The following is a 14,553-nucleotide window of genomic DNA, read 5'->3' on the forward strand; positions in this document are numbered from 1 at the left end:
ACACTTTCTCTAATATATATCAATATTAAAGAATATCTACAGCTGTGTGTGAACAATGAGAGGTCAAGAATCAACCCAGGTGGGATGTACGTTGGAAAAGTTTATTCTGACATGAACAGAGTGATAATAAATAAAACTTTTCAGGGAAGAGGGAGACGTTTGGCCGTCTATCCACGACTCTTCTCCAGCACCTTTGGCATTGCTGGGCCCAGTGGTGGCGTGACTGAATGAGGTGGCGGTGGGAAGGTTAGGGATCTACCCTCACTTGATGAGCGGTCACCCCTTCTCCCCCGTTCCTCACCCCATGCGGGAAGTGGAGACGTGCCCCAGGTGGGGAGGGGGGGGGGGGGGGGGGGGGGGGGAAGTTGAGGCCAAGTGGTAGGGGGTCTACATGAGAGCAATGGTGATGACGAATGTCCCGAGAGAGAGGAGGAGGGGTTTGAGACGAAATGGAAAGGAAAACAAAATAAAACAACAAGATGGGGTTGCGTCAACATCCCTTGTACATAGTCCTTGTCTTTCCTTGGTTGGTCTTTGACGACAGTGTAGATGTTCTGAACACGGTCGGGCTGTCTGTAGGTGAGCTACAGTTTCTTCAGCACTCCCGCTGCTGGCCTCTTACACAGACAAGATGTGCTTGACGAAAGCTGGAAAAGAAGAAAACATTTGTTTAAATATAAGATTCGTCAGTAAGAAGAATAGTGAAAAGGCATGCTGGGAAATAAAGGCTCACCCTCATAGTGCACACTGCCGTTCTCGTCCTCCTGGCCGGACATGAGGGACTCAATCTCGGGTTCGGTCATCTTCTCTCCTGTGGATTCACAAAGTATCCGTGTGAGGAGTCGATTTCGCCCCCACATGCTAAGCAAGCTATATTTGTGCGTGTCTATATTTGGGGGAGGGTGACTTGAGACTCACCCAGGGTGGACAGCACAATACGCAGCTCAGCGCCCATGACTGTGCCGTTGCCCTCCTTGTCGAAGACGCGCAGACCCTCAACGTAGTCGTCGTAGGTACCCTTGGGGGCTGAGTCGACCTCCTTGAGCATGGGCAGGAAAGCGTCGAAGTTGATCCTCTTGTTGGCCATGTCTGTGGGAAAAAAAAGGAACTGTTAATACACATTCTTTGGTCTTTAAGACTGATTTCTGAAAGTACACCTGGGGTTTTTGCTAATATAACCTAGCTTAGCCTGCTAGCAAAGATTAGCTTCAGAGTTGTCTCTTTTAATTCTGCGACCCTAGCATGTCCTTTTATAACAGCTATGGATTTTTGAAGGGAGACGAGTGAGATTTTATGAACACATAAACCTCGAGTCCTTGCTAATTTCACCTAGCTTGGATTAGCAACACACATTAGCTCGATAATTTGCTAACTTTCTGACTCTTTCTCTTACTACTGTGCCTGTAGTCAAGTCATCTTATTTAAGTGATCTTTACTTTGGCTACTCTGTAACAGCGCTTTCTCTTCTGTCATTAAAGTCTTTCAGCTTTGAGGGTAGACTGTTTTCTGTCATTTTATTTTTACATGAAACTACACTCAGGGTTTTTGCTATGGAGTTATTCTGCTAGCAAGCATTAGCTTGAAAGTTCCCTGACTTCAGGACTCCTTTTGTTCTTTTTGCATGCTACAGTCATCATTTTAGATTAGCATGATAGTTGTCTTAATGAGTGAATCATTCCTAGTTCTACTATGTTTAAGCATCGATCTATCTCATAATAGTCGTGTAGCGTCATCTTTCTTCGTCTGTATCTTTTGTGTCTGCATTGGGGTCCTACCATCAGCGGATGGGTTTCCCAGAATCTTCACAACCTCCTTGTTGGTGGGGTTCTGGCCCAGAGCGCGCATGATGTCAGCCACCTGGCTGAAGGCCACCTGGTTGTCACCAACTCTGTCAAAGAGACCGAAAGACTCCTTGAAGTCTGGTTGGAAGGAGAGAGAGATCTTTTTGAGTCAACAGGTACAGACAAATCAATCAAAGAACAAAAAAACAACAACATCAGATCACATCTTATCTTCACGAAGTGTTATTGGCTTTATAGTTTCTACAATCTCTAGAAATCTAGAGGTCATGTTAATGAGGTTCTCAATAAAACGGCAAGAGATTTCCTAAAAGTATTGGACATGAAAAAGAATCCCTCTCATGTTGCCATCAAAAGTTATATTTGGTATTGAGTTTGAATGGATGCTAGAAGTATTATTTTATATTCTTTCTAAATAAGGGATCTTAGTCAGCTATGAGCTGTGGGATCAAAGTCTGCAGAAGCCACATACTGCTGTCATTGTTCCCGGATCACTGGGGGCGACAGCTGAACCCAAGCAGCAGCAAAAGAAAGGTACCGACTGGGCCTGACTGAGGGTCTGTGAATCCTACCAGGGAGGCCAGCTCAAAGTGACCTTTTTGACGGATTAATGCTCCTGTGCTGCTTCCGAACAGCAGGAGCAGCTGTAACCATCCCCCCCCATTCCTGCCTCTACTCACATTGGGGAGGAATTTCAGGGAGCAAGCTGATACACCCTGGACAGAGTAACCCCTGCCATATAGAGGCATGGCACCATGGCCCTGCTCGATTTAAACATAAGAATGCTGACCATGATGTAATCAAAACCCTTTCTTGCACTGTAGCATGTATTCAACACCTGTAACTCTAGAGGAATGTGCTGAAGCCGCACTTTCTCCATTTTTGGTTGAGATGATAGTCAGATTTTAAAAAAGCTTTTTTCAGCCACTCTTAAAAAAAACAGATTGGGAAAATTTTAACTCTATCTCTTTAAAATTGACGTATAACACAAGAACACAAGAAAATATCCAGACAACTCTTATCTACCCATTGGAAAAGCCGCAACAAACGTCCTCCATCAAAAATATTAGACACGTTTTTGGTTGTGAGACGTGGCTGGAACGGCTGAATGTAGCCATGTTTCAAATGTATAGTCCAATTAACAAAAATAAAATAATTGGAAGAACTTTTAATGGTTTTATCTGCAACTCTAAATGGCCAGATTGGGAAATTTGTAACTATAATTAAAAAAATAATTCACATATAACTTTAGAACGAATGACAATATCTAGAGAAACCTTATTACAAATGAGCTTTAAAATGGTACACCCATTGGAAATGCTTTAACAAACACTTTACACCAAAAGAAATAGGATAAGTTGGATAAAGGGGACTTTTTTTTTTATGGCTGCAAGACGAGGCTAGATCAGCTCAGAATTGATGTTTCAAATCGAAGAATACATGAATGAAAGACAATATCCAGACAAACCTTATCCAACTTATTCCAAATGAGCTGCAAAATGGTACACCCATTAGAAAAGCTATAACGCATACCTTCTACCAATTATGGGATATTTGAACGGAGGACACGTTGTTCAGAGACAATGAAAGGCTTGGCGATGGTACAAAAGGATTAAAATTTGGATTCCTCCATGAAGGGGACGTATCTTAAACCTTGACCTGGCAATTTACACCTCAGTTGTGCAAGGCTTGCAAGACAAGGCTAGGTCGGCTTAGAATAGACATTACTAAAATCCTTTGTGACAGCTGCATGAGGCCTCGGCACGGCATGTCCTTCAGGGGGCGGGGGGGGGGGGGGGATCTTAAGTTGGGAGCTATCATCATCCCTACTTCCACCTTTTAGCAGTTCATTTGAACTAAAGGTTAAACTCTGCACTTGGTAGGATTGGCGGGGAAAAAGGGGAATGGGAGGTGCAGATAAATGTCAAACTTTTTTGATGGCAAGAGAATGAGATTTCTCAACATGCCAAGCTAAGAAATAGGAAAAATGTTGATGTTTCTTCACTTACCCTCAATCTGGTCCGGTGTGAACTCAGTCTGTCACATGGAAAATACACAAAGAAGACACACATAGTGACGCACAGAATGGTACATGAACACAAAAACACAAGAAACATGGAGAAATGGATGAAAACAGATTTATGAGCACAGAAGACAAATTGTGTAAAAAAACAAACAAAATGTTCTGGAACTTTTGAGCTGTTAATGTCTCTAAGCTGCAATGAATACATATTAATAAATGGGAAACTATAAACATTGTTTCGTTTGAATGGAAGGCTACACAGACGGCAAAGTGAATAGAAAAGTTGATATTATTTCAAGGCAGCACTCCGGGGCCAAAAGTCTTTCTCAGCATGATTTCAGTGATGCTAATAAAGATTGGGGCCATTTTTTAAGAGATATATCCAAACTCATGCCACAAACATCGTCCCTTGAGGCCAAAAAAAGTAACTCCATCGGTAACCGCCCCCAACCCAAAAGGTCCGAAAAAGCACAACTTTGTACACACCATTTTGGAGAGCTGGAGTTGGAGGAAAGAAAGAAGAAGAGAAGCTGGACTCCCGAGACAGAGTGGTCCTGAGCCATGGTTGGAGACCCCCTCTTATGTATCCCGGGCATGTGATGTCACATATGCTAATGAGGCGGATCAGGTGACACGTTGGAACATCTTTAACTTTCTTAGGGCAAACGGAAAGGAGAGCTGCGAGCCCACGGAGCTGTGGGAGTAGGCCTTTAGAAGGGGTCGGGGCTAAATTTAGACAAAGAAATAACTGTGTCAAGACTTTGTGTGATACGTCTCAAGCTTTGAAACCTCCGTTTCTTTTTTCCCCCAACCAATTTCCACAAAGAAAACTGCTTTAACTGACTTGATATTGGAGGTTTCACTGTTGGAACGAAGTACAGACTTGAACTGTGAGTGAAAATGCAAAAAACTCAGCTACCTAGTGGCCCTCTTCAGAGTGGCTCCATGCCCAGAGAGATCATTTTCAAGCAGATATTTTTAAACACTGCTCCTCCACTTATGGTTAAATAACAGCAGAGCAAAAAAAAAAAAACAGCCTGAAAGGTGGTTCCATGATTCAGGCAAGGTGCTAGAAAAGTCCACAGTTTGCTTAAGAGCTGGATTTAAAAAGGTGTCACTTCAACTTCCTTTGAGCAGTTTAATGCTTCAAATGAACGAATATATACAAATAACACCGATCTGAATTTAAAGATAATTAAACTGTGGTTACATTTTGAGTTATGTTAGGTGAAATGCTGCAGACTTCATTGGAGGTTAAATGAGCAGAGCGGTATCACTAACCTTTCCAGCTCCACCAGAGCTCTCCATGGTGCTGATAACAGTATGAAAAGTCATGTATTATTAATGCAGCGGTTGCATTACACTTCAAGGTGATGGTCGCTTTAAAGCAAATTCACAAGAGCACATTTGTGATTGGTTTGTTCTTGCCGAGTGGTGGCCTAGTGGTGAGTGTGCACGCCCCATGTACTGAGGTCATAGACCTCCAAGCAGGCGGCACAGGTTCGACTCTGACCTGTGGCTCCTTTCCCGCACTCCCCAAATAAATCTTTGTTGTGTTGGTGTTTATTGCTGCCTTGACAAAACAACCAAAAGTCAAGGTCCCCTCAATATATTCAAAGGTGATTGTAAAACTGAGAACTTGCTTTGCTGTTTTCCAAAATGGAAATGTGATTTATCGTTTGTTCTGTGTCTGCATTTAGTGCATTTTTTTTCTACCCACCTTTGTTGTCAACCTGCTATTGTGGGACTTCTTTTCATTAAAGCTGGGAAGTCTTTTCCATGTAACAGAATTTAAATTAATGCAAAAAAAAAAAAAAATAATCTTTTTTTTTTTTTTTTGCTATCCCTTCCCCTGAATGTTGAAGAGTTTGAGATGCAGTCTGCATTCTAAATATCTCTGCAGCTCCAAAAGGAGGCCCCTGCACGTCCAGTAAGTTAATGTGCATACATTAACACACACAAAACAGCACCACTGGCTCTGTGCTCAGTCTCTGCATGTCATGCCCTGACCGTCCTTTTCGCCCTGTAGTCTTTCTCACTGTCTTTAGTGGACCAAGCGTCAGCGAGCATGTCAGAAATGTAAGTATTTATGTCGTTAAAATAACTTTTCAGCACCTTTAAAGTACTTATTGTGAACATGTTTTCCTTTCCGGTAACATGATAGAAAAGCCACAGCTGAGAGGAAGGATGAAATGCAGATTGACAAACAGAGGCTGTGTACACGTCGGGATTAGATAATTCACTTATAGCGTGAATAGCTCTGCGTAACTCGTCGACGGCTTTGTAACTCATAGCTGTTGCGTCTGAGCAAAGGAGTGAGAGCTGGAGGACATTTGTAAGACTGGAGACCACACCCCACATCTCTATTTAAAACCCCATTCCTGCCCGCGGAGTTGGGTTTCTCCTACGCTGGGAGAGGGGGGTGGAGAAAATGAACGCCCCTGCTCCTCAAAGATCTGCTACAGTAACAGTAACCCCCCCCCCCCCCCCCCCCCCGCCTCTCTATCTCTATCTGGCTTAAGCCCAACAAGACCCCAACTGGCGTCAGGTCATAAAGAAGCATGGTCCAGTGGGCTTAAAAAAGAGCGTTGGCATTGTGTCGCCGCTGGTTTTCAGGGGGGTTACGTGAGCCTTATTTGGAATCGAGAAGTGAGCGCTTGAGCCAAGCGGCCCGTGGAGGGTTGGACGGAGGATTCTAGACACTTGATGGTGTAATATCTGTCAAATGGAGGCATCAGAATAAACATTTCTTGATGAGAAACGTGTACTTTGGATGCATTTTTCTGTTATAATCTTCATATTAATGCTTAAATCGGATCAGAGTACACACATTTTTTTTTAACATGTTTTCACCCTGATTTGCATAAAATGTGACACTGACAAAGTTCTACAAATGTGCCTAATCTGCCCAGTGGAAGTCAGAAGTCCACTCACAAGTTACCAAATCTGTGCCTCCCCCTTGTGGCTAGTTTGTGTTGCTGCATAATGATGCAAAAAAACAAGAGCAGCAGCTGTAAAAAGACTCACGATTTATTGCTCAGACAGTGCAAAGGACAGGCCACAGTTTACACTCAGGGGTTAATCCTTTAACACATGACAGAGCTTGTAAGGAATTATATTTAGTGCATTAGTTTCGAGCTTTGCTGTTGACTTTTTTTTCTTTTCTCTAAATAAGAAAACAGAATAGAAATCTCAAAGCATTCATGTCCTGCTGTAACAAATCAAACCCACACAAGATACACTTTTTTAATACTCAGTCAAAATCACAATTTAGGTTCCCCACAGCTGCAAATTTTGAAATTAATGGAATCATAATTATTTTTCGCTTAAACCTGCAAAATAAAAGTCAAACAAACTAAGCAGAAGCCAGAGTTTATAAAGCAATAGTGAAATTTACACACAAAAGCTAGAGCGGCTCTCACCCTTGAAATACGTGTGAGATAGTAAGTGTGTTTAGTCGACGTGTGATTGAAGGAATTCATCGTGTGAAGTGGCAGAACAGATAGCAGGGAAAAACATGGCACGATGCCCGAAGCTATGATTGTTGCTTATTCTTCCTGTTGTCGTCTTGTTATATGTTTGCTGTGTGCGTTCAAGGGCTACCTGTGGCTAAGCTTCTACACCTCAAAGCAAGGGAAGCGTGCTTTCATCGGCTGCAGAAGGTCGGCCAGGAAGTAGATGGTGCCCGCCATGCCTGTAAGCAGAGAGTGTGCAGCTACGTTAGTGGACAAAAGAAACAGTGGAAACACGATACAGTTAGCTAATCCTGGAGAAATACATGTGGAATAGAAGAATGGAGAGTCCTGATGAACTGCTGAAGATTTCAGGGTGAATTTCTGCTGATTTCTTTTTTTTGCAGAAGTCCGAGTGAGTGAGAACGCAGCAGGATATAATCAGGAGGATTCACCTCGAGCGAGTGGGAGGGGGTGGTGACATTTACGTTTGTTCTTCTCAACTCTATTGTTTTTGATTCTGCTGAACTACACTCCTGAGTACATTTCTGACCTGCTCTCGGACTACAACCCGACCCAGCCCCTCGGGTCATCAGGTGGAGGTCTTTCAGCCGTGCCCAGAATTAGACCGGAGAGGGGGCCTTTTGTTACTGTGGTCCTGCTCTCTGGAACAAACTACCTGACCTGATGTCCATATCTGTATTTAAATGTGCCTTATCAATAAAATTGCTCATATAGAGGCAAATATTGTCATTACAGCGCCATGTCTCGTCTCAGGAGACCCCCGATAGTCTCCTGCTGTGAGCAGCATGTGTGAACAACCAGATCAGGAGGATTTCAGGGTGTAGTTCTCCTGAAAATCTCTAGAAATGTTTCAGGTGTAAAACACACGGCTCATGAGAATCTTTCTTGAGAGAATAGTTCGTGCAGCACTCAAACACTTTAATACTCATGGATAACATGTTTGCAGCTCTCTCGGTATTGGTAAGAGGATCAATAATGACTACAGTGAGAGATTGTGAAATGTCTTTTAGAGGGAAGAGAGTACTTGTCATCACATTTTACCTTCAAAAAGAGAGTAGGGGGTGTCTGGGGTTCTGCATCCATGTCTGCCGTAGTTCATGCACCAGTCAGCAAACTGCAGGGACAAAGAAAGAGAAACAGAGTCCGGCTGTGTCATAACAACGTTCCGCTTTGGTCAAAACACTCAACCTGATTTAAGCCGCCTCAGGAGGACAGCGAGCAAATGTCAACAACGGCTCAAAATTGTGCCCGGCGCTCGGTGAAATCCGAGCATCTGTCGAGGCCTCACATTAGAAGCACAAAGCTCGGAGCAGACATCTGAGGAGTCTGTTTCCATGTTTTCCTCTATGAATAGACTCGTATTAATGAAGGGACATGTGGGACCGGGGCCACCTGGACTGACTCCAAACAGAGCTCCCACTGGAGACACCTGAGGCCGCCTTTGACTGGCCAGCAGGCAGGAAAACAAGAGCTCTGATTGGCTGTAGTTTGAGTGCCGTGACTTTAAATGAAACATTGAAGTCAGAGAAGATGCTTTGTTGGCCTCAAAATCTAATCTTATCGATAAACATCTGCAGGTTTTTAACAACTTTTCACAGTGACTAATGTGCAGGGCATTCATTCTGAAGTCTGTCTCACCACGCAGGCTCTGTAGAGGTGTTTGGGGTCCTGCGTGTGCCGGTAGAGGGCCAGGAAGGTGTAAGCGTTTCCCGCCGCTCCGTGACACAAACCGTAACCCTTCTTCAGCAAGCCATAGTGCCACACCACTTCTCCACACTGGAGGGCGTCGGACAGGTACTGAGCAACTCCGAACACCTGAGACAAGCGGGAGAAAGAAGAGGATTTGTAGAACTTTGATTTAAAGTTGCAGAAACGCAGGAGAAGTTCATTACAGCGCGATCTACATGCAGAAGACTAAATGTTAGACTTCACCGAATCATGACATATTTGACCTTTCAGCAGCACATGATACAGGTAAGAACGTAACCTGTTTGACCACTAGATGGCTCTATGACACCATAGATGAACCCTAATCTACAGGTGTTGAATAAGGACATATATGCCGCTGTTCTTAGTTGAATTTTTGTGTGATAAAAACTTCCTGTTTACCCGGTGCGCCTGCAGCAGCATGTAGATCACGCCCGGGGATCCGTGGCACCAGTGCACCAGCAGGTCCCGGTCATCCCCGATGCAGGGGGGGTAGTTCCCAGTGGGGGACTTGAGACGGCAGACGTGGTCGACGCTGGGCTTCACCAGCCTCTGCACCCAGTCCTCCGCCTGGACGAAACCAGGCTGTGAAGAGGGAGGGATCATAAAGAGTGATGTAAGACGTTTTTATGTACGCTAGTCATGAGAGTCTTTCTGTATCTCCATCTGAAGACTTTTCAGCTTCATTCTGACCCAGAGAGTGTTTACTTACCTGCATGAGATAGTAATATATTCCAGCCAGTCCGTGTGCGGCGCCGACGTACTGCTCCTGGTACCACTCGTACATCAGCGGGCTCTCGTTCTGGACCCTGAACTTCCTGCTCAGGTTCTCACCGGACGCCAGCACGGCCTCGCTGATCTGAGGATTTAAAAAAAAAAAAAAAACACATCTGGCCTCACAAACACAACCAATCTGTCACGCTGAAAGGAATCGATAGAGAGAAATGAGTGCGATAAGCTGAAGAGCGGGCAATCATGATTATAAGGAGCGGTGATCAAAGAGTTTCCTGCACGCTTATGCATTTCATCATTTATCCAATTTCCTCGACCTTTATGTACCCTTTAGGATCTTTAGTTTCTGACCCACCTGCTGGATGTACTGCAGCGGGATCCTGTCCTGTCCCAGCTGCTGGTTGACAAAGACGAGGGAGTAAAGGTAACCCATCCTCCCGTAGAGCAGCTCGTCGGGAAGCCCGCCCGCTCCTTTCACTACGGTCTGGTGAAACTGCAGCAGTCTGGGAGAGCAGAGAGACGATGCAGGAGAGAGTATACAAACAACAAAGTCCAGAAACTGAAAGATCGAAAGGCCTCAAACTGACCTGTTGATGCACTCTTCACACTCGTGCGGCCTCTGCAGGCGATAGTAGACCACAGCAGCCACAGCCAGAGGCCCCGTGTCCCCGCACAAGAAGGTGATGTCATGACGCCGGGTCAAACACTTCAGACTGTGGTTGACGTATTCTAGAGCTTTCACGAGAAAGGAGGGCTCCCCAAACACATTGTGGAGGTGCAGGTAGAGCAGAGCGATGCCTGTGGAAGGACAGAAATATTTACATCACAGACAACTGACCTTAAACTAACTCTCACCTCACTAAACACGGCCGCACATTTTAGAACCTGCAGAGTTTTAGGAGGCGCGCACAAACACATATCCACTGAATGGGACATCCTACAATTGTTTTTCATGAAACAATGCCAAAATAACAGTGTTCAAGCATCTTAAATTAGATTTCTTTTCTGAATTCGTTGGTGACTTGAAATAAAAACACTTTCATGACATTCAGATTAAAGGCCAAATGTCAAAAAGGGGGGTAAATATCACAGCTTGGAACAGCAGTCTGAATCAGGCTAATGTCTGTCCCTCTTATTAATTTATAAACAGGGACAGTACTCATGAGTGAACATGAACATGTAAGTATGTCAGATTGTAGCCAGAGGCTCATTTCACTCTCTAGTCCCTCTGCAGGTCGGTGGATCACACGTTACACATTTACATCAAGCCACAACGACAAGCACAAACCAAACAACAAGTAAATGACCAAACAACATCCACTCTACGTTTTCTTAAGACTTGGCCTTAAATTTGGACGGGCTTTTATTTGAAGTGTTTACGGTACAAGCACAAAAAGTGGCAGTGCATGTTGTTCGAAAACAAACCAGCATGAAGTGACCTCCAGAGTTCAAGCGTTTAACTGCAGTATTAAATCATGAGGTATTGATTTAAATTGCACATTTGCCCTGTGGCCTGTAACTTTACAGGGCTGATGTGATGTGTATGCACATACTATCGCACAGGGTTTGATACAACTCTGTGTGTGTGTGTGTGTGTGTGTGTGTGTATGTATGCAGTATTGCGCTGGGGTTCGACACACAGATGTATGTATGTGGGCATAAATAAAAATAGATTTTCAGACATGCTCACAGATCTGGTTTGTTCTGAGCCACAGCTTCAGACGACTCTTGAAAGTCGCCGGATCACACCCTGACTGAGAGAGGCAAGCAAGCTCCAGGACGTGCTCCAATTTGAACTACTAAACATTTTTTAACCCAACTGTGGATCGTCTGAGGGGGCCGTCACAGTCGCCTCTGACAGTGGCTCTAGTTAGGAGTCACCGATTCTGTTTCTGTTTGATGTAATCATTTAGTGGACGTGCAGCCAGCCCATTCAGGACTCCGGCAGTTTCACGGTTAAATCTTAGTCGTACTATGACGTGCTCCCTTTCACCCTGATCCGCCTCTCTCCCAGTAAATGTATTACCTTATATCAACACCCGTTTGATTTGATTTACGGGATTATTTGATTTAATATCACTATTTTTGATTTCACAGACGGGTTGCTGTGATTTATGTGGATTTGACTTTGAACTGACTTTGTGATTTCCTCATAGACAAAGAAATCAATATATATCGTGTGTAAGCTAACAAATATGGAGAGATGCTTCTGGTTCCATATCGCCCAGCCTGAATGTCAAGTACAAAAATAATAACATCATATAAAGGGGGAAAGTGTCACATTTATATATGAGAGGTTGCCATAAGACACATAAGGGGTCACTCATATCACATGTGCAGTGGTGTCATCACCTGCCCAGCCGGTGTAACTGGTGCAGTCTCTCGGGTCAGCAGACTTCAGCCCATTTTCCATGAAAGCCAGCAGCTCGCTGACCTTACTGCTCAGCCGCTGAGCAAACTCTGCAGTAAGCTGAAGGTGCAGAAAAAAACATAAAATCAACATTATGAAGGTTACACGACTCACACGACACTCTCTACCTGGATCATTCCCTGTGCCTTACCTTCCCCTGACTGTCGAACAGAGCCTGTGTGGACGCCGGGTTCCCATCATAGTCCTGATATGGGTTCTTCAAGGCTCTTGTGTCCATTTTCACAGCGTTTGATGGCTGCGCTGCGATAGATCTGGGTCAGAGAGAAAATTATCTTCACACATATGAGGCATTAAACGGCACAGGAGACGGAAGAGGCAGTAGGAAATAAAAACGGACAGCTATGGATCATCCTCTTGCAGCATTAAAGACATAAAAGATGCTTTGCAGGGTCTACACACCCCCTCACTCAAACGACAGCTTAGCTAGCTGCACAGCAATGCTAGCTTAGCTGAAGCGCTAAAGCTAACGACTGTTCGAGAGCACTTAGTGTCGTAAAAACCGTATTTTAAACAATTAAAATAGATATTAAATGTATTTAGTCAATAGTGGAGATACACATATGCGTTTAAACATTGACGTACCTCAGAAAGAGCAGCACTGTTGTTATTCAATCTTCTTCGTCGTTATATTTGCAACGGGGATGAAAGCGTTAGCCAGCGCTCTACTGCCACCTGCTGCTCCGGGAGGCTTACTACAGCTCACGACTTTTTTTTTTTTTTTTTTTTCAGAAACCAGGGTTTCCCAAATTTTGCTATGCAAAGGCCTCATGTACAATACACCTCTGGCTGGGACCCCATTGTTACAAAAAAAAAAAAGTAAATTCCCTGTACACTATGATCACAAATATAAAACAATAGACATAAAACTTCTTAACACATTTCTTCTTTTTTTCAAATTAAATCAATCTTGTTATTCAATGTCTTTTTTGTAAACGATTTTTTTTATAGGATCTGTCTTAACAATAATCAACAGTAGGCCTAATAGTAACAATAAAAATTGTTTTAATTCATTACACTCTTTGTGTCATTTGGTTGTGGTTTAAAATGAAGGTTTGACATAGAAAAGCAACACATAGACTTTGATATGCAGAGATTATTAACATCTAAAAATACATTCATTATAATATTGATAATGACACATTTGTCCCTTAAATGTTTTATAGAAATGTGCATCTGTGTAGCTATTATTATATGAGGTTTGGGCAAAAGTGCGGACAGAAAACACTTACAGCTCTGTGGATTTTACAAGCGTAACACAAGACAGGACAACCATGAAAAGAAGAAGAACAATAATCCCAAGAGGGGAAATTCAATTTTACACTCTGTTGTTGAACATGCTACACACACATGTGCTGAAATGCACAAACAGGATCCTATGGACATGCACTGATGGTGAGATGTCAGAGTGAGGGGCCCACAATGAGTGCTCCTCAGCTGGTGGGGGATCAGTGCCTTGCTCAGGGGCACATCAGCAGGGCTCAGGATGTGACCCGGCACCTCTCCAGCTACCAGACCAACTTCCAGCCTTGGTCCATGCCGGGACTTGACCTATCCCAACCCAAGGCCCTACAGACTGAGCTACTGCCGCCCAAAAAAACCCATCAAGTAATGCATAAAAACATAATAAATGAAAAGATTAAAGGTTAAGTTATATACTGCAGAGAAACCCACACAAATATATTTGTTTTACAGCAGATGAAACAAGTGCATAAAGTTGTAGGTCCAAAATAACTTGGCTTCTCAGTGGAAGATAATCAAATAAATAACATATAAATATATATATGTAGATTTAGAGGCTCAGTGTACATATAGATGCAGATTGTTCCTCTTTGAGCCCTCAATGAATGTTGCACCGAGCCATTTAATCTCAGAATCCGCCCAACAACGGGAACATTTCTCATTTGTCGCTGAACGCACCACCTAATCTTTCCCCACTTTAGCGAGCGTCGACTCCACACTGATGATGCCAATGAACAAGTAAACAAATAAAGAAGTGTAAATGCATGATCCCAGAGTGGAGCAGAGATTATACACCCTTGTACCATGGAAACGTCATGCGCCACCAATTTCTGTTGACCTTCTGCGAAAGCCCAAAGCAACGTGTCATTCCTGTGGATGGTGATGATAATTGGCGTAGTCGCAGCTATTGATTGGCACACTGCCGAGTCTCGCTGCTGGTGTTCCACATTCTCACTTAGTGCAGAGTTGGAGGCTGCAGCAACCCTGTAATCTCCCCCCGTTTGACAGCTCTGCCCTGTGAACGGCACAATAGAGAGAAAGATTGTTGTGGAAGTAAGACCATTTCACACTCAAAAGCCAGAGTGCAATGGGATACCTCCTCTGAAGTGCTTTGATTACTTCTCTGCTTGTAATACGCCTGTAACA

At 43.7% G+C, this 14,553-nt stretch overlaps 2 protein-coding genes across 2 annotated transcripts; both read right to left on the reverse strand.

Annotated features, from left to right (window-relative positions):
- Nucleotides 1–80: 80 nt before the first annotated feature.
- mylz3 (myosin, light polypeptide 3, skeletal muscle) lies at nt 81–4,439 on the reverse strand. The gene is made up of 6 exons (XM_061032208.1): nt 4,309–4,439; nt 3,809–3,836; nt 1,776–1,919; nt 919–1,089; nt 734–811; nt 81–647 (listed from the first exon to the last, which is right to left on the reverse strand). Exons 1-6 carry the CDS (start codon nt 4,309–4,311, stop codon nt 619–621), a joined length of 453 nt encoding a protein of 150 aa, XP_060888191.1. The 5' UTR covers nt 4,312–4,439; the 3' UTR covers nt 81–618.
- Nucleotides 4,440–6,831: 2,392 nt separating this feature from the next.
- On the reverse strand, nt 6,832–12,869 carry lancl1 (LanC antibiotic synthetase component C-like 1 (bacterial)). Its single transcript, XM_061032207.1, has 10 exons — nt 12,751–12,869; nt 12,299–12,419; nt 12,090–12,207; nt 10,325–10,535; nt 10,093–10,240; nt 9,718–9,864; nt 9,408–9,590; nt 8,937–9,113; nt 8,340–8,412; nt 6,832–7,516 (listed from the first exon to the last, which is right to left on the reverse strand). The coding sequence occupies exons 2-10, from the start codon at nt 12,383–12,385 to the stop codon at nt 7,440–7,442; spliced, it is 1,221 nt and encodes a 406-aa protein (XP_060888190.1). The 5' UTR covers nt 12,386–12,419; nt 12,751–12,869; the 3' UTR covers nt 6,832–7,439.
- Between the last annotated feature and the right edge of the window lie 1,684 nt (nt 12,870–14,553).

Source organism: Labrus mixtus, chromosome 24 (assembly GCF_963584025.1).
Source record: "Labrus mixtus chromosome 24, fLabMix1.1, whole genome shotgun sequence".
Taxonomy (NCBI): domain Eukaryota; kingdom Metazoa; phylum Chordata; class Actinopteri; order Labriformes; family Labridae; genus Labrus; species Labrus mixtus.

Excerpts from the sequence above, each read along its gene's own strand:
- mylz3 (XM_061032208.1), bottom strand. Across the intron at positions 812-918 it reads TATTGTGCTGTCCACCCTGG|GAGAGAAGATGACCGAACCC; the intron begins GTGAGTCTCAAG and ends GTGAATCCACAG. Across the intron at positions 648-733 it reads CGGCAGTGTGCACTATGAGG|CTTTCGTCAAGCACATCTTG; the intron begins GTGAGCCTTTAT and ends CTTCTTTTCCAG.
- lancl1 (XM_061032207.1), bottom strand. The coding sequence starts at position 12,385 with ATGGACACAAGAGCCTTGAAGAACCCATATCAGGACTATGATGGGAAC. Across the intron at positions 8,413-8,936 it reads ACCTCTACAGAGCCTGCGTG|TTTGCTGACTGGTGCATGAA; the intron begins GTGAGACAGACT and ends TTGTCCCTGCAG. Across the intron at positions 7,517-8,339 it reads CCCCTACTCTCTTTTTGAAG|GCATGGCGGGCACCATCTAC; the intron begins GTAAAATGTGAT and ends CTCTGCTTACAG.